This window comes from Physella acuta, unplaced genomic scaffold (assembly GCF_028476545.2).
Source record: "Physella acuta isolate Inbredline_101_S28 unplaced genomic scaffold, ASM2847654v3 ptg000657l, whole genome shotgun sequence".
In the NCBI taxonomy this organism is placed as follows: domain Eukaryota; kingdom Metazoa; phylum Mollusca; class Gastropoda; family Physidae; genus Physella; species Physella acuta.
The window spans coordinates 224,893-245,696 of NW_026732176.1; the positions used below are offsets into that span (position 1 = coordinate 224,893).

The following is a 20,804-nucleotide window of genomic DNA, read 5'->3' on the forward strand; positions in this document are numbered from 1 at the left end:
TTGTAATTATATAAATGATTATCATTATCATTGTTCCAAAAGTGAAGATATATATATATATATATTGATGTTACATTGATGGCAAATCATTTAAGACCCTTAGTCTGATTCAGTGATTGTAATCAAATGAAGGGATGTAATGGTCAGATGATAAAAAGCTCAAATGTTAACCATAAGCCTCAAGTTCGGATCCAGGACTAAGGTTGATAGGACATGCCCGAGTCCACCCAGCTGTAATGAGTACCTAATATTCTTTATGGAAATTGAAGACAGCTGGGCATAGTCATAACCACACTACTTTTAGATGAAGATCTAGTTTAATTTTGTTTATAATAATGTTTCTTATTTATACAAAAATATTTAGCATTTCTAAAGAACATTTGTCATTTTGAAAAGAAATATTTTTTTCTTCACTACTGGCTCGAACGCTGTCCATTGCTGGGCCTCATTTATTTTTATTTTAATCTCAATAAATATGCTTGTAGTAAAAAAAACCTGCAGTTTTATTAGAGAAAAAAAATGATGAACAATTTATATATAGGAGTACATCAAAGAACTTTATTCTTTATTATAATTTAAATAGTTCTCCAAATGGTTTATGCTCTGCTTTAGAAGTGCATATTCTGTCTGGAATATAAAACATACGCCATTAGTTTTAGGATTGTTACATATAAGTATTTACGTAGATTTAGAGTAGCGTCCCTTTTGTTTACATGTTTACATTAACCTTCAAGCTATAGTCTATTTTAGTATATTCAGATTAAAGAATGTAAATAAATAGTACACACACATTTTGTAGCATAGGAACGATTGGGAGGGAAGTGACATATAGTGCAGAAAACTTAGATGTTAGGTGGGGTATAAGAGGTGGGGTTTGGAATATTAGGGGGTCCATTCTCTTATAGGCATCCTAGGTTGTGTGATCTTACAAGCAATAAAAGTAACGGATTGTGAACGGACTTCGTGTTTGATTCTTGTCGACCCTGTCCTCAACTCACAACAGATGGTGGAGCAGCTGGTTGCTCAACGCAGTACAACAACGTACACCCACCCGATGGTTCTTCCTAACGACCGTTGTGATCTACACTACGCCTATCGTTTGCCGCAACACGCCTGCATTTAGATTCGCCTGCCACCTATTGCAGTGCACCGTGATCTACAGCCGTGCCAGATTCGCCTGCCAACTATTGCAGTGCACCGTGATCTACAGCCGTGCCAGATTCGCCTGCCAACTATTGCAGTGATCTACAGCCGTGCCAGATTCGCCTGACCTTGGACCGTGAATGGACCTTTCGACACTTGATTTAGCTGCTCGAGTCGTTATCGTTTGGGCAGAGACGGACTTCTGTTCGACCGTTACGATATCCAGCGACCATATCGGGTCTCTGATCGTCTATTGACTCCAATCAAGTTCAGGACTACAGACGTGGAGAGTGGACCGAGTGCGCACCGTGTGACACCATCGTGGGATACAAGCTTTGGCTTATTTAAAGATAAGTACCTTTTCCTTCATTCTTAGATAGCATTTAATATTTGTATAGTTTATAGTTTTCCTCCATCGCTTACTTCATAAGGGCGGTTAGGGTAGGAGGATGCTAAGCGATTCCTCTATTGTCCAGTAGGTTCTGTTTATCTTCAGGTGGGGGACATACCTGGGAGAGGGCGTTATTGTTAGAAGATAACGTTAGGACCCCCGCCTGCAGATAATCACTGCGACTGTGGGCTTTCTTGGTCCTGTGTACATTCCGCTCTTTCGTAATTTATTCCTCCATTGTTATTACCCATCATTGTGGTACACGGTTCGGTATGGGAACGGCCGAACATCTGGGTCTCCTTTTTGAGTTGGGGGAAAGGCTAGGCTATTCAGGCGAAGCTCTGGATGATTGGGCGCAGCATCAGATTAATGCAGAACATGAGCGTAAGACTAGTGAGGCCAAATTAGATATTGCGATCGCTGAACAAAGGGCGAAGATAGAGCTAGATTTAGAAAGACTTAGACTAACAGAAAAGTCTAGAGCGGAAATAGAATTAGAAAAACTTAGGCTGGCCGGTCAACAGAGTAGGGCTGAGTTAGAACTTGAAAAGCTCCGATTACAATTACGCCTGGAGGAATCCAGGCATCAGGTAACAGTAACAGACAATAGGGACCGTGATAGTACGGGACTGGGAATATTGGGTAAGATCCCGAAATTTGAGGAAGGTAGGGACAATCTCGATTCGTTCATTCGTCGGTTTAAAACCGTTGCTAGGTCAACTAATGTCCCTGAATCCCAATGGGGCACCCAACTCCTGGTGCTAATTGGAGGTAGGGGGCTGGATGCCTGCCAGAGTCTGACTGAACATCAGATGAAGGAGTTTAAAATATTAAAACAAACTCTGCTAGAATATTATCACCTCACGGAAGATGCGTACCGCCAAAAGTTCCGTAATTTAAAACCTAGTAACTCGGATGATTTTAAAATATTCATCAACGAGATTAGTGTCACATTCAACAAGTGGTTTGAGGCCTCTGGTTTAGAACGAACTGCCGATAACCTACAGGAATTTTTCCTGGTGGACAAGGTTCTTTGTTCGGTTGATAGGGACTTGTTTATTTACCTACAGGAACGTAAACCTCGTGACCTGCCACCGATAACAGATAAAAATATCAGGCTGCTCACCCTGATAGACCAGTCGCGAATGACTCAACACCAATGACGCACACTATTTTTACCGCCCAACCTTCACAATCGGGGAGAGGTAGAAGCTCATACAGGGATGAGGGCCTATATAATAGATCAGATAATAGATCCTCCTCGTTACCCAGGGGAAGTAACTGCTATCACTGTAATCAGTACTCTCATAAGGATTGCCCTTGTAGTAGCACGTCTTTTAACCAGAGACCGATAAGATGTTTCAAGTGTGGCCGAACGGGACACGTAAGTAGACAATGTAGGAACGGTGGTGGTGGGAATCATAGCTCAAATGGCGACCGACGGTATGGTGTTGATACGCCGAGGGACAGAAGATGACTAGGTCTTGTATTTGATAGTGAACCTCCCACTAAAATATTTACTATCAAATGTAGAGTGGGGGATAGAATAGTTGATACATTGAGAGATACGGGTGCAAATATTTGTGGGGTTCGATGTAACTTCGTTGAATCACATGAATACACAGGATAATCATTGGAGGTTGAAGGTTTTGGTGGTGTAGCGAACACGTGGCCTGTGGCGATAATACATATCGATACCTCTTTGTATACAGGTAAGGTGAAAGCGGTGGTGTTTAAAAAGGGCCCGTATGACCTAATCCTCGCTAATGGTCCAGGTATAGGTAATCCTTCAGAAAATTATATCTATGAGTGGTTAAAGACGCAGCGAATTGCGATGACACAAACTAGGTCTCATACAAAGATAGAAACCCTACGGGTAGAAGAATCAGATAATGTACATAACATGTTGACGAGACAAGCATCGGACGAACAGGTCACATCGATATGGAATCCGGCGGTGTTCCAGAAGGAACAGAAAGATGATCCCAGCCTCGCGAAAATATTTAGATTAGCGCAAAAAAATTCAGTCACGTTATCAAAGTCTATGTCACATGCTTTTACAATAAAGAATAATTCGTTGGTCCGCGTGTACAGAGACAAGGACAGGGAGTATACACAGTTGGTCACACCCAGCAAATATAGACCTATCGTGCTAAAACAGGCACACGATCTTTCACTTGCACGTCACATGGGGCGAAGAAAGACAAAGCTACGTATTCAGACAGCGTTTTATTGGCCAGGTATGGACAGGGATATAGCTAAATATGTACAGTCGTGCAAAGTTTGCGGGGAAAAGGGGAAAACGCCACAACCAGCACCGTTACAAAAAACGGATCTAGCGTGTCGCCCATTTCAGAAAATTGCGATAGATGTTATTGGTCCTCTGAGTCCTACGTCTGCAAGAGGCCACAGGTTCGTGCTGACCATAGTTGATCTAGCGACTAGATGGCCCGAGGCCTACCCTCTTAAATCCACAACTGCGAACGATATAATTAACTGTTTAATACAGTTCTTCTCTAGAACGGGTTTTCCCGAAGTGATATTGTCCGATAACGGGCCCCAGTTTGCCTCAGAACCAGAGGCGTATCCAGGTTTTCGTTGTAGGGGGAGCGAAAAGAGCAAAAAAGGCGCCGAAATTTTAACACGTTCTATATACGTGTATTATATATATATATATATATATATATATATATATATATATATATATATATATATATATATATATATATATATATATATATATAATTATTATTACTAGATGTATGTCATTACTTCGCTATGATGTAAAATAAATTGAAAGTAGCACTCTGAAGAAATAAGAAAAAACACAATGTAGGCCGACAAAACAAAAATTGTATCAATCTAAACAAAAACAAAATATAGACACACTACAACCAAAAACAATGAACGTAACACAATCTGTTGTGTAATTCTTGTAAAAAAAATGTCTTACATAATAATTCCTGGGAAATTATTTAAGACAAGTGAAATAGGGGAAATAATCACTCTCTTAATATAAATATGTATATATCTACACATTTAATTACTGGTAATTGCAAAAACAATATTCACAGAGTTTTACGTCTAAAAAGCTAATTTTCTGGCGGCATGGTACTTCATTCACCACTGTCCGGTCACTTTAGGTCAATTATCCAACCCAGTGTATACCTAGGTGGGACATTAATGTCGCTCTACACAATTGTAGTGGTGAGGTGTGGGGGGATAGCGTCAGTTTTTAGATGACTGTTCTAAATCTACATATATATCAGAGGCGTAGCGAGGGGGGGGGGGTGCGGGGGGGGGGGGACATATGTCCCCGGGCGCCAACCTTAGGGGGGGCGCCAAATTGAAAGTTTGAGAGGGGGGGGGGGTGAAAATGAAAAGTTCGAGGGAAGGGGTGCAAATCGAAAGTTTGAGTGAGGGGGTGCAAATCAAAAGTTCGAGGGAGGGGGGTGAAAATTGAAAGTTTGTCATTGGGCGCGGGAAGGGTCGCTACGCCTCTGATATATATTACACAAAATATATTACACAAATATATATTACAGAAATAGATTTAAATAAGTAGCAGTGGTATTATGACAATTTTTTTTTTACCGAGGGGTCCATGGGGGAGGGGGGTTGTTTCATATAATTTGTAATCGTAATCACTATCGCCCAAAATGTAAAAATACTACTACTTCATCACGATGACGTTGTTGACCTTGTCAAAATTTCCCCACCACTACGCAGTTTGCTTATAATAAATTGAAATAGAGGTGCCACATCAGTTGCATTTAATTTGTTTCTGTATTGTAATTTTTTTTTAAATTAATCACACGATTCAAACTGTATATATATAAAGTACTTATGTGTGAAGTTTTATGTATAACATTTTCTAATTCAATTATTCGTAAGCAAATACATTATACAGTTGCCTTAAACTTAACACCTCTCTTGCCAAGTGGTACTACCCGTAGAAGTTTTTTAAACATTGCAATGCATCGTAATGGTTATTTTTAGAATGGCAAACTGATGCAGCTGTTAATACGTGTTGTAAACGTAGACACTACTAGACTAGTACAATAATGCTAAATTGCTGTATGAAAAAAATCTTGTGATTTACATAGATGTGCCGACCAAAACTATTTTTTTAACAAATATCATTGTTTAAAACTTCGAGATTAAAAAGTTTCCAAAAAGGCGCCACTTTGCTGAAAATGGCCATAGGGGGAGCGGCCGCTCCCCCTGCTCCCCCCCCCCCTGCGTACGCTACTGCTCAGAACTAACTAATAAAATCTCCGGTTTGTTGGGTATCAAACTGGTTTTTGCAACCCCTTACCATCCTCAAAGCAATGGCATTTGCGAACGTCTCAATGGCACTATAAAGGCCATATTAAGTAAACTACCCATAACTGATAGCTTTAATTGGGATTTAATTTTACCATGTTTGTTATTTGCATATAGGGAATTACCGCATACAGCCACCGGGTTTTCCCCATTTGAATTAGTATATGGCGCGAATCCTAGAGGACCCATGCAGCTAATGAAGTCCCTGCTATTGAATGAACAATTAGATAGTGACACAAAAATGTCTTATGAGAGAGTTATTGATCTACGTGAGCAAATAATTAGGACTTGTGAAACAGCTAAAATGTCATTAGATATTAATCAAGAAATATACAGAGCAAGAATCAATAATAGCCGGAGATCGAGGAAATTCAATGTGGGGGATTTAGTGAGGGTTTTATTACCCTCAAAAGACAATAAGATGCAGCTGGCTTGGCGGGGGCCTTTTAAGATTACTAGAAAAGTGACAGATGTAGACTACGAAGTCGATATAAATAATAAGCACCGTATTTTTCATGTGAATATTTTCAGTTTATTCGAGGTCCGGCCAGATGAGCTGGAATTGTCTACCGTGACGCCTACAGTAAATTGCGTTATGATTAACAACACTGAAGATCGTGATGACAACGAGATTCACACAGTGTCATCTGGACAAGAGAGTTATAGGGATGTAAAATTAGGACATATGCCTGATGACATTAAAACCAGAATTTCACAACTTCTGCTCGACTTCTGCGACGTATTGTCTGCCATTGCTGGTAAAACGACTGCTATAGAACATGAAATCAATTTAACATCTGGGCGACCAATAAAGCTACAACCCTACAATATACCATTACACTATAGAGAACGGATACAAGCCGAAATCCAAGATTTATTGAAATCCGGTATAATTGAACCGTCTGACTCCTCATATGCTGCACCTATCGTTTTGGTGAAAAAGAAAAATGACGAGATCAGGTTGTGTGTTTACTATAGACAGTTGAATAAGGTCACAATACCGGACGCAGAGCCTATGCCAAACCAGGAGGAACTGTTTATCAAAATAGCACAGGCAAAAAAAAAATTCTAAGTTCGATTTATCTAAAGGTTACTGGCAGATCCCGATTAAAGAACCATCTAAGAAATTTACTGCTTTTGTGACACCTTTTGGTTTATATCATTGGAATTTTATGAGCTTTGGGCTTATTAATGCACCGGCCACCTTTAATAGATTAATGAGACGGGTGTTAGCGAGTAATAATGATACAGTGGCTTATCTTGATGATATTTGTTTATTCTCTAAGGACCAGGATGAGCGCATCACTGGTTTACAGGCGCTTTTCACGGCGTTAAAAAATAATGGTCTAACAGCAAGACCCAGTAAGGTTGAAATTGGCATGACAGAAATTCAATTCTTAGGTCACATGATTTCGTACCAAACTGTAAAACCTGTGGGCGAAACGTTAAAGCATATTCTAGACATAAAAATTCCTAAATCCCTAAAAGAAGTACGTAGTTTGATAGGACTTTGCAACTATTATAGGAAATTTATCCCTAATTTCGCCTCACTGGTACACCCAATCACAGTGTTAATTATAAAGAAAGGAAGGTACAAGGGTATTGAGTGGACTAAGGAATGTGATGATACATTACATAGTATTAAAACGTTGTTTGCGGAGCAGCCAATTCTAAGGCTACCTGATCTAGGCAGACCTTTTCTTTTGGCTACGGATGCTTCTGCTTTTGGTATCGGTGCCTGCTTAATGCAGGAGGTAGATACCCATCTACATCCTGTTGTATACGTTAGCAGGAAGCTATCCGAGTCAGAAAAAAATTACGCTACGATTGAGAAGGAATGTTTGGCGATCGTGTGGGCCGTCACAAAGCTGTCTAAGTACCTATCGGGCACACATTTTACCTTACTGAATGACCACTCCCCCTTGGTAGCATTAGAAAATAAAAAACTTCATAATGCTAGGTTGACTAGGTGGGCACTTATCTTACAAGATTACAGGTTTGACATTGTACATATTCCTGGGGCCCAAAATGTTATTGCAGATACTTTATCTAGGAACTGAGGATATTAGGGGCTGGGAGAGGATCATTTAAAGGTTTACAATTAATGCTGTATTATGTAAATATATGATGGTTTTAAGATGATGATATTGTTTGATAACATGTTTGCATTACAATAATTATTGTGTTTTAAATTTGAGATAAGTAGATGTTAGTATAAATTTTTCACAACAATTAGCATGACAATAAATAAAATATAACTAGCAAATAAAAACAGGTATAGCAAAATAAAACTGTAGGTAAGTATAAAAAATGTTTGCTAAAATTGTAGCAAGAAGCTGCATATTGGTTATCCTCATACATCAAAAAGTACCCTGACAGGGCAATATTAAAGGTCCTGACAAATCGATCCCGTTAAAAATAAATGACCTTGTGATATACGGCTCCCTTGAAAATATCCGACCACAAAATGCTACTGTCCATATAGGACAAAACTCCCGACATTGAAATCCTCGATAAAACCGACATTGAAATCCCTGACAAAACCGACATTGAAATCCCTGACAAAACTGACAATGAACTCCCTGACCAAACCGACACTGAAATCTCCGACAAATGGAAGTCCGATAATGGTATCATTTTCAAAAAGGGGTGTTAGGTTACTGGTGGTAGTTAACTAAATTCACACCTGGCTGGCTAATGTCAATGCTCACCCTGTCCCTAACCCCAACCCTGGTCCTACCATACGCCTAACCCTAATTTCTAACTATAAAATTAGTTGAGATTACAATGCTACTAATAACCCAACACCCCTTTTTACTTTCTCGTATATATGAAGTATAGAAAAAGACTTGTAATCGTGAAAAAAAATTGAGATGCAAATCTTGATGTTTTACAGCTCCCTGAGTCGGAAAAACATAGTTTTGCAAACTTGTACGTCTCTTAATTAGGCGTTTGAACATTTCGATCATCTATCAAGATCCACGTTCTCACCACTCATTTGATGACTCAAACTAATCAACATATCATTGCATTCCATTTAATGGGTCATCAGAGCGCGACTGCTAAACCGAAAGTCTCCAGTTGGAGTCCAGGTTAAAGTGAGTAGTATGTCCTTGAGTTAAACCAGCTCTGATAGTACCTAACCGAGGTGACAGAAACAGGTGAACTCTACTTCATTTGCTCCACAGACAGTCAGGTTTAAAAATGGATTTTTACTTTTGGGTCGTCAGCAGAACACTAAGCATTCAGTATCTCCCTCAAGCACAGAATTAACCTCGCTGTATTCCTTTAGTCTGAAAAACAATCTGCTTTTAGTCGCTATTTGCGAAGTCGACGCAATCAGCGGGAGTCAACTAAACAAAGAATCGTCTATCAAACTGATATTTCAATGTACAATTATAGGCCTCCTATTTCATATAACAAACGAAATACCGTCCTGGCACCTCGTTCTAAAAAATACGATTCTCTACAGCAGTGGTTCCCAAACATTTTTAAGTTTTGACCCCTTTTATAAAAAGTAAGTGACCCCCTACCTTCATAGAATTAAAAAATTAGTAAGGAAATTTATAAGCGCTTAAATAAAATTTTCCAGTAGACTTTCAATATAAATTATTCTTGATAACTGTTTTAATACGATGAGTGAAATTGCATGCTATTAACTAGCCTCAACATTCGCGGTTGAGTTTCTGTTAACGCCAACCTTATTGTTGCGAAGTGAGTTTCGGTACAGGGTCGATGCTGAACGTGACGAACAATAGACGACGACGATCCAAAAAGAGAACACTGAACGACGCCACGATGTTTCCATATTTTATTACATATAATAAACAGCTACATCAACAGCAGACACAGGACGAAGACTTCCTAACACAACCTCACATGACGACGACAAGACGCAGACTGACTTCCAACTATCCTCATAACAACGAAAACATTCTCTCTTACGTCGCATCCTTATTTATTCACGCATTCATAATCTTTTATTAATATCGCTACACACATACTCTCAAACCATCCACAACTATATTAACTCCATTCAACTACACACATACTCTCAAACTCATTCAATATACTTAATTCCATTCACAACATACCCCTCTCCTTTCTTTAGCTGAAAATACACACATAAACCATCAAACTATTTTCAGCTTCAACACATGCATCCATACAATATGCTAAACATTCAACCAAGACAATGTTCTGTAGTCCATGATAATTCCTCAACGTGTCAGTCAGCTTGAGCACACACATCATTTGGTCCCAACCAACACCTTGTCCCCACACATCATTTGGTTTCTTGTCTCTGGACATCAACACAAGCTATAAGAAAAATAATCCAGGACCAACATGTACCCAAACTATACAATAGCTTCTAATTTAAAATTAACATTGTTGAGCACCTCTTCCTGTAATTAAAATATAATATTACTACCAAATAGCAAAGTCACATGGCTTCTAAAATGTGAAAAAATTAAATCACAACTAATATTTAAAATCACTACGATTTGGCCATATATTATATAACTCAATTGATCCTTAAGCATAAAAAAAACTACTATCCGACAATCAGGAAATCAACAGTCTAAGCAAATACCAGCACTCCCTATTCAAACCAATTAAACCTAAAGATATTATAGTTAATCTATACAATGGCGTACACTAATGAACTAAATCAGAACTATCAATAAGCCAATACTATATCCCATATAGGAGTATTTCCCATGAACCCCTAAAACAACAACCAGGTACTCGGCACAACCTCGAGATACCAAAAAATAAAACGGACTGCATCCTCAGTCTCGTAAAACAAAATCAACTATCTAGTGATGAAGATCAATTATCTCCAAAAACAACACTAAGCTAATGGGTTCATTATCCAACCAAGAAAATCAAACCTCTTAGGGTACAATAATTTAGCACAGTGTACATTAGATATAACGATATAACTTAATCACATATTTCACTTGCTATATCAACTAATGGTGCATGACGACGCCCAACCAACTATTAGTATACAAATATAATATCCAATGGAGGACAATTTTCCATGACCCCGGGACAAACAAAATATCTCGGCAAACCATCGAGATCCAAATAACCATAATCAATATCCATCAAATAACTACGTTACGTATCAATCAGACAACATCCAGCATGAATGGGTGACTACGACAATACAACTACTCTACAAGGGAAACAGGGAAAATACTGGGTCCAACAACCAAATCAGAAAATATATCCTCAATTGATATCATATCCAATAAACCAAAGAGTTCCTAAACCTAGCACTAACAAATTACTTATAGTCAATACATAATACAAACATGCACATAAAGGGAACCTAACGCTATATATTTCAATAACGCCCTCTCTAAGGCGCTTCCCTAAATGAGAATGGTTAATTGTAATTAACATAAGACAAGTTAATTATACATTTAAATTTAAATTATAGTAAACAGTATAACTACCACCAAAATTATATACACAATAACAAAATACAGTACTCTATCTCCATGATGGTAACTGGAGAGAGTAAAACCATATTGCTCTAATAGTGTTAAGTAACTGGTATTGTTTAAAACTAATCATCTTAACTTACCGGGATGGTAGATAATATGCCCAAATATTACATGATTTGCTTCTAAATATTAAATAAAACTAGATTCTAAATTACAGGGCAAATGAAATGTCACACAATTAGTGTGAACTATGACACTGGTAACTGGATTCTAGATCTAGATTAATGATGTTGGGAAAAAAATATATCCAGTAGGGCCTAAATAGATATTATTTATTACTAAAATGAACACACACAAAAATTGTATTAGATCTTAGTATCTTAAAAAAATGGAAGAGGTGTACTCAACTTAAACAATCCCAGACGTCAGGTCTTCATGACAACTCCAGATCCCACACTCCATAGGCCACATCAGATTCAGGCGATGACTTGTAGTACACATGCTGGTATAGTCCAAGTCAGTCACACACACTGGATTGGTGACGCAGATTGACGTCGACTTGTACTCCGAGAATCCATGTAGATAATGTCGTTCTTGTAGTTAGGGAATTCATCTCGACCAATACTGGATCGAACAAACGAAGATGACGCAATGCAGAAAATTCTCGTCTGCACTGTCGATAAAGTCAACCACGAAGAAATTTGACATGGTGAAGGTCAGGAACGTCATCAAAACATGTAGGCCAAACAATTCAGCCGATCACGACGATGTGGGTTAGACGAGGGTGATGACGTAAACTCTTCCAACGAACAGTTGACGATGTAGGAAGAAACCCGAAAATTAAGCATCAGTCATGAAGAAAATCTGCATAAACGATAGATTCATCACGACGAAAACAGCACGGTCATTGTTCCGGGTCGGGGACGAGTGGCGATGACGTCATAATAAACAACTCTGGACATCAAATAAATGCCGGCCTTTGAACTACTACTCAGCACGAACCAAAGATGAAAACGGTCACATCTGTAGTTCTAACCTTGACGGGAATCAATGGGCGATGAGAGACCCGATATAGTCGCTGGATATCGCGCCGGTCAACCAAAAGTCCGTCTCTGGCAAACGACGACGACTCGAGCAGGCCACATCACGCGTCGAAAAGTCCATTCATCACGGTCCAAGGTCAGGGTCTGGTACACAACTGAGTCCCGATCAAATTAAACAACCGTTGATACTGTAGATTACGACGTACTGCTGTAGATAACGGGCGAATCTAGATCTAGATGAAGGCGTACTGCTAGCTACAGATGAGATGACATCACGGCAAGTGTAGATGGGAACGTACTGCGACAGATAAGTTCAGCAAACCGCTGCTTCCACCATATGTTGCGAAGTGAGTTTCGGTACAGGGTCGATGCTGAACGCGACGAACAATAGATGACGACGATCCAAAAAGAGAACACTGAACGACGCCACGATGTTTCCATATTTTATTACATATAATAAACAGCTACATCAACAGCAGACACAGGACGAAGACTTCCTAACACAACCTAACATGACGACGACAAGACGCAGACTGACTTCCAACTATCCTCATAACAACGAAAACATTCTCTCTTACGTCACATCCTTATTTATTCACGCATTCATAATCTTTTATTAATATCGCTACACACATACTCTCAAACCATCCACAACTATATTAACTCCATTCAACTACACACATACTCTCAAACTCATTCAATATACTTAAGTCCATTCACAACACTTATTTATTTCTTTGTTTTGTTTTTAATTGGAGAAATTTTGAAAATCCCCCCGCCACCCCTCCCCCCTACCTTGTCGGAAAAATGTCTGGAAGAAACACTGAGCAAGGGAAGCAGAGAATACGTAACGCGTCAAGGCAGATTCTTATTCTTTCAACACAGGGAAAATAAGGCCACTGTTCGTTTTCTAGAGATTCAAGATGCCCAGAATCCTCTTTCAATTTTTTATATATCTCACAATCAGATTCATCTACCACATTGCAGACAATATTTACAATACGTATTTTTCTTCGCCAAATTTGCAGTTTTGATAAAAATTCAAAGAGATTATCCTGAAAACAGATAATATTCGTTCATTTTCCCTGATGCTTCAGGTTAAGCTTATGTTGATGTTGGAATATATCTGCTAGGTATGCTACTCTTTCCAACCACTCTTTTGACAGCCAACGTACTGTAGTGAAGAAAAGCAGAACTTTGTGATGTTTATCATTTCTTTGCACAGTTCTTTAAACAGACGTATGTTTAGGACTCTGGATTTAATATTATAATTTACGACGTTTATTAGCAATGGTGTCGGAAGAGTCTTGCTGGCGAGGGCATACCGGTGAATCATGCAGTAGATTTCCCGTGGGTTAGGCAGCTAAATATTTTATCGGTTTCTAAAAGCCCGATTTTGACCCAAACATAGATAAAGCACCATCCATACAATTAATCCTACAGACGTTTTTCCATTTTAATCATCAAGCTTCAAAAAAAAGTATTTTTTCTCTCCATGATATATTTTACAAAGACAAGCAACTGCGAATACGAACTTACGTCTGTTTATTCATCAACTTGAAAATCAAACAATGGTGAAAGCTTGATTTCATTTAAAATTTGTTCTTTAACTATCCAAGGAAATAGCTGCTATAAGTCGTTGAATAGTATTATTATACAGAGATACTTGTTGCATCTTTATTGCACCGGAACCTTCAAGAATTAATTTCACCATCTTCAACATGCAGGGTTTGATGAAATTTTGTCCTATTGTTGTTTTTTTTTTGTTTTTTTTTTTTTTGCTTGGCAATTTCTATCGCGACTTCATTGTATGATTTCCCTAATGCTGTGTTTCATTTTTGAAAACATGTTCGATTAAGACTCTGACAATTGCAACTAACTTCCAGAGTTTCTTCCAGTTCGCCCCCCCCCCCGGAGAAAAAAGTCTGGAAGAAACACTGCTAACTTCATGCCGACAAAAGAGCTCCATGTCTTTTTGGTGTACCGTATGACTCGTCTCAAAATGACGTTTAAGTTTTGAAGGTTTCATAGACCCATGGCTGAGATCAACTTTGCACGTTACGCATTGTTTTTCTTAATTTCATTTCCTGAGATGTTAGTAAAGCTGAATTTCAGATATTCTTCTAATTTCTAAATATTTGTTGTTGTTTTTTTTTCATTGCTAGGGTTTAGTCTACCAGTTCGCGACCCCCAAGAAAGCCATTCGCGACCCCAATGCTCTACAGACTTAACTGGACAATCGTTCACATTTTATTCAATTGGAATTGGCCGAACTATATTTTTTTTAATCGCGAAAGAGTCATTGCAAAGTTTAGCAAACAAATATCATTCGATAAAATACTATAATACCCCAATTTATACATCGCACGAACGTAGGCGCCTTTGCGCCTGATTTAATTTAGTGAGCTGCGCCTGTTGCAGTTTTACTCCCCAAAGTTTTATGTCACTAGGATGAACGGTGTCTAACCGCATCAAGACTTTTTATATACCGTATTATAGAGACAAATCGCATCGAACTTTGCCGGTGCGCCGCCCTTGTGACATTGAATCTTCTTCCCCACCACCCCCCCCCCACCCCTTTCAACACAGAAAGAAACCTATTCAGCAACTCCCCAAAGTGTGATGGCGATAGGTGAAAGGTGTAGTAATGCCATAAGGACAAATCAACAAACAAACCCACATACATTCATTTATATATAAATATATATATATATATATATATATATATATATATGTATGTATATATTATATATATATGTATGTATATATTATATATATATATATATATATATATATTATATATATATATATATATATATATTGGTCTAGATCTATATATCATAACAGCCTATCCAATCATAATAACCCTAAAAAACGGAATTAACGCTTTCTGATTAATTAATAGCTGAAAATATTTATTATGTCTTTTAAAAAAAGATAAATTAAACATCAATAATAATCATAATAATAAATTGTTTCTTATGTCTAAAAAATTTAATCATTTACAGCTACATTAATTAATACATTTTGTTGCTCACTTCAATTATCATAATTATGATCAACTTAATGGGTTAAATAATTATTTATACAAAATTTAAAATTGCATAAAATGGAATATATTCAATTTATTCAAACCCACATACATTCATTTATTTATATATATATATATATATATGTATATATATATATATATATATATATATATATATATATATATATATATATATATATATATGTATAGATTGGTCTAGACCAGGGGTCTCCAAACTTTTCAGTCCGAGGGCCGCATTAGCTATCAAATTTCAGTTCGGGGCCAGTTTCTTCCAGATATGTCTTTAATTTTTCTGGGCAAAGTTCCTCAGCCATCACCAGCAAACATTATTTCCGTGGACAAAAAGATCTCCGCGGGCCGGATGAAAGGACCTCGCGGGCCGCATATGGCCCGCGGGCCGTAGTTTGGAGACCCCTGGTCTAGACCTATATATCATAACAGCCGATCCAATCATAATAACCCAAAAAAAACGGAATTAACGCTAATTAAAAGCTGAAAATATTTATTATGTCTTTAAAAAAAAGATAAATTAAACATCAATAATAATCATAATAATAAATTGTATCTTATGTCTTAAAAATTTAATCATTTTCAGCTACATTAATTAATACATTTTGTTGCTCACTTCAATTATCATAATTATGATCAACTTAATGGGTTAAATAATTAGTTATACAAAATTTAAAATTGCATAAAATGAATTATATTCAATATAGAATAAGTATTACTTCAATGATTCAAATTATAATTGTACATTTAAAATGTTGGTGTTGATTAATGGTTTGTATTAATTGTATGGGTAATGTAAAGGGTAAGAATTTAGCCATCTTATTTTCCAAAAAACCTGAACAAAGCTAGCCATAACACCTTGTACAAGATAATAAATGTGCTATGGTTATTCATGACATCCATTCTTTCCATGTAGTTTTTCTTCCAGTGTGTGAAATGTCTAGATAGCATATTAATCATTAGTAATACTTTGTATGACAAATATTACTATAAATGAAGAGTATTATGTCATTTATGACAAACATTAATGGTGTGTTTTTAGCCTCCACAATGTGGTATTAGTACAAAAGCAATAATTTTATATATAGATAATTAAAAAACTTTGTGAAAGAGAATTTAATGACCAACAACACATTCAAGTCCTGAGTAAAAATTTGTGTGCATAGATAAACTAGATTTTGATTAAATGTCACATTCATATTGTCTCTGGTAAATGAATATTTTTATGTTTAGATAAACTACATTTATAATTAAATTTTTTGTGACACACATCACATTCATATGGTCTCTCTGGTAAATGTATATTTTTATGCTCTGATAAATCACCTTTAAAATTATAGTAAAGGAACATTTTTATGTATTGATAAACTACATTTATACTTCAATTTTTTATGATACACATCACATTCATATGTTTTTATGTATTGTATTTTATGTATTATGTATTGATAATTGACCTTTATAATTAAATGGTAAATGAATATTTTTATGTATTGATAATTGACCTTTATAATTAAATTTTTTGTGACACACATCACATTCATATGGTTTCTCTGGTAAATGAATATTTTTATGTTCTGATAAATAACGTTTGTGATTAAATTTTTTGTGCTACACATCACATTCATATGGTCTCTCTGGTAAATGAATATTTTTATGTTTTGATAAATCCTCCTTATTCTTAAATTTTTTCTGGCACACATCACATCCATATGGTCTCTCCGGTAAATGAATTTTTTTGTGTGTAGATAAATGACCTTTACGATTAAATTTTTTATTACACACATCACATTCATATGGTCTCTCTGGTAAATTAAGTAAATGAATATTTTTATGTTTTGATAAATCACTTTTATGATTAAATTTTTTGTGACACACATCACATTCATATGGGCTCTCTGGTAAATGAATATTTTTATGTTTTGATAAATCACTTTTATGATTAAATTTTTTGTGACACACATCACATTCATATGGTTTCTCTGGTAAATGAATATTTTTATGTTCTGATAAATAACGTTTGTGATTAAATTTTTTGTGACACACATCACATTCATATGGTCTCTCTGGTAAATGAATATTTTTATGTTTTGATAAATCCTCCTTATTCTTAAATTTTTTCTGGCACACATCACATCCATATGGTCTCTCCGGTAAATGAATTTTTTTGTGTGTAGATAAAATACCTTTATGATTAAATTTTTTATTACACACATCACATTCATATGGTCTCTCTGGTAAATGAATATTTTTATGTTCTGATAAATGTCCTTTCTGACTATATTTTTTGTGACACACATCACATTCATATGGTTTCTCTGGTAAATGAATATTTTTATGCTCTGATAAATCACCTTTACGATTAAATTTTTTATGACACACATCACATTCATATGGTCTCTCTGGTAAATGAATATTTTTATGTTCTGATAAATGTCCTTTCTGACTATATTTTTTGTGACACACATCACATTCATATGGTTTCTCTGGTAAATGAATATTTTTATGTTCTGATAAATGTCCTTTCTGACTAAATTTTTTGTGACACACATCACATTCATATGGTTTCTCTGGTAAATGAATATTTTTATGTCTATATAAATTAGATTTTTGAGAAAAAAATTTATGACAAACAACACATTCATATGGTCTCTCTGGTAAATGAATATTTTTATGTATAGATAATGCAGATTTTAGAGCAAAACTTTTATGACAAACACCACATTTATGTGGCTTGAGACTAGAATGGATAGCTATTTCATGGCTAGATAAATTACTCTTCTTTGTAAACTTTTTATGACACACACCACATTCATATGGACTTTCTCCTAAATGTATCTTTATATGGTTTGCTAAATAATTTTTGTTATGATATTTTTTATGACACACATAGCATTCATATGGCTTATTAATTCCAGAATGAATATTTGTGTGTGTGGATAAACTAGACTTTGTAGTGAGCTTTTTAGACAAACTAGACTTATTGTATACCTGTTCTAGGTTTATTTTGTTAATCTGTTCACCCTGACTGATCATAACAACTTCTTGCTGATGAAAATCATGACCATATGGATTCACCCTTGTGTGAATGTTTATGTGTTGTTTAACATGATCAAAATGGGAAAATCTTTGACAACACATATCACACTTGTATGTCTTCAGTCCCTTATTGCTAACCAGATATTCTGTTGGGAGATTATCAATCAATTTTGTATTCAATGACTTGAGTTCTTTTAATTCATTTTGAAGATCTGATTTTAAAACTGCTAAATTTTCTTTAAAATCAGTTGAATCCGATGGGGAAGAACGTTGTTGCTGTGCTTTGAAACCATTTTGTTTTTCACTCTCCAAAGATGAAATTGTTAATATCTCAGGTTTTATATCTTCAAAAATTGAAAATGCTGTTGATAGATTTGGTTTCATGTCTTCAGAAGATGAAAATGTTGGGTTATCTTGTTTCATCTCTTCTAAATTAAACAAAGGCTTTGTTTTATAAATATTTTTATCTTCTAAAGCTAAAAGTTGCATTGTTTCCTCAGAGTATTTGTCTTTAACAGTTGAAAATTGTGTTGATACATTTTGCTTTATATCTTCAGAATTTGAAAAGATTGTTGATATATTTGTTTGTACTTCTTCTGAACTTGAAATAGCTGATGTTTCATCTGATTTCATGTCCATAAATGTAATGATTTCGTCACACAATTCCTGTTTAGCCATAACTAAACTCTCCCAAACTATACCATTAGTGTTGTTTGTGTTTTCCATAGCTTTAGATTGATGAATTATTGCACAAAAACTGAAATAAAAATAATCTTGATTAGAAAACCAAATTAAAATTTCTTTTTGAAAATATATTGATTGCATTTTTAAAAAATGTATAAATATTTCATAACACCATAGAGTTTTTTAAGTCATAAAAAAGATCAAACAGGCCTTATTGAGCTATGGTAACATTTGTTTTAATAACTGAAGTGTCTATTATCAATTAGAAGTTTATGAATAGATTAATAGTTAAAAACAGTGTTCATGCCTTAGCACACCATGGTTGGGTGGTACAGTGCACATCTGTTAACCCATATCCCCAGAGTTTGAATCTCAGTAGGGAATCATATAATCATGTTTTCTTTGTCTTTTGCCTTTATTAATCAAAGGGCGACTCCTTTTTTTAATAAGCCATATTGTTTTTCTCTATATAATTTGTCACAGTAAAAATCTACTTTTTTAAGAAAAGCATACCAACAAACTAAAATGAGTAAATGTAACTTAGTAAACATTGGTGGGTGATACAACTTGGTGACGTCATTTATGGACACATTTTTTTCCCCCGCTGATAAGTACAAAGACCTTACTAAATTTTAAGTTTCTCACCGCAAGTGTTTGAATGTAATCTTTGTATCGACGTGCATTTTTTGTGTTATTACTGTAGCCTGGGCGACAAAGCTGTTTTATCGTGAGCGTTTATGACGCGAGCGCTTAGCCACGTACCTTGTTCTTATTGATGAGCGGTTTTGTCAGGGATTTCAGTGTTGGTTTTGTCAGGGATTTTAATGTCAGTTTTGTCGGGGATTTCAATGTCGGTTTAGTCGGGGATTTCAATGTCGGTTTTATCGTGGATTTCAATGTCGGGAGGTCTGTCCTATGGACAGTAGCATTTTGTGGTGGGATATTTTCAAGGGAGCCGTATGTCACAAGGCCATTTATTTTTAACGGCATTGATTGTCAGAACCTTTAATATTGCCCTGTCTGAGTATTTTTTGATGCATGAGGATAACTAATATACAGCTTCTTGTTACAATTTTAGCAAACATAGTTTATACTTGCCTACATTTTTATTTTGCTTTATAATTATATATGTGTTTTTATTTGCTAGTTATATTTTATTTATTGTTATGCAAATTAAGTATGTTTTATATTCCAGACAGAATATGCACTTCTAAAGCAGAGCAGAAACCATATGTAAAACTATATAAATTATAATAAAGCTCTTTGGTGTACTCCTATATATAAATTATTCATCATTATTTCTTTTTACTCTAATAAAATTACAAGCATATTTATTGAGATTAAAATTAAATGAAGCCCAGCAATGGACAGCATTTGAGCCAGCAGTGAAGAAAAAAGTATTTCTTTCAAAATGACTAATGTTCTTTAGAAATGCTAAATATTTTGGTATAAATAAGAAACATTATTATAAACCTAAATTAAACTAAATCCTCATTTAAAAGTAGTGTGGTTATGACTATGCCCAGCTGTCTTCAATTTCCATAAAGAATATTAGGTACTCATTACACCTGGGTGGACTCGGGGATGTCTTATCAACCTCAGTCCTGGATCCGAACTTGAGGTTTATGGTTAACATTTTGGCGTTCTATCATTGGACT

At 35.8% G+C, this 20,804-nt stretch overlaps 1 protein-coding gene across 2 annotated transcripts in view; it reads right to left on the bottom strand.

Annotated features, from left to right (window-relative positions):
- Positions 1-540: 540 nt before the first annotated feature.
- Positions 541-20,804, bottom strand: part of LOC131948668 (zinc finger protein 883-like) — a 33,444-nt gene continuing 13,180 nt past the window's right edge. Inside the window, exons 1-2 of one of the 2 annotated variants that reach the window (XM_059310297.1) lie at positions 18,415-19,293; positions 541-627 (exon numbers count right to left, since the gene is read on the bottom strand). In XM_059310297.1, the coding sequence (XP_059166280.1) occupies positions 559-627; positions 18,415-19,287 (942 nt within the window). In that variant the 5' untranslated portion in view covers positions 19,288-19,293 and the 3' untranslated portion in view covers positions 541-558. Of the gene's footprint in view, positions 628-15,954; positions 19,294-20,804 lie in introns of those variants that run through there. The other variant, XM_059310296.1, reaches the window with a different exon arrangement.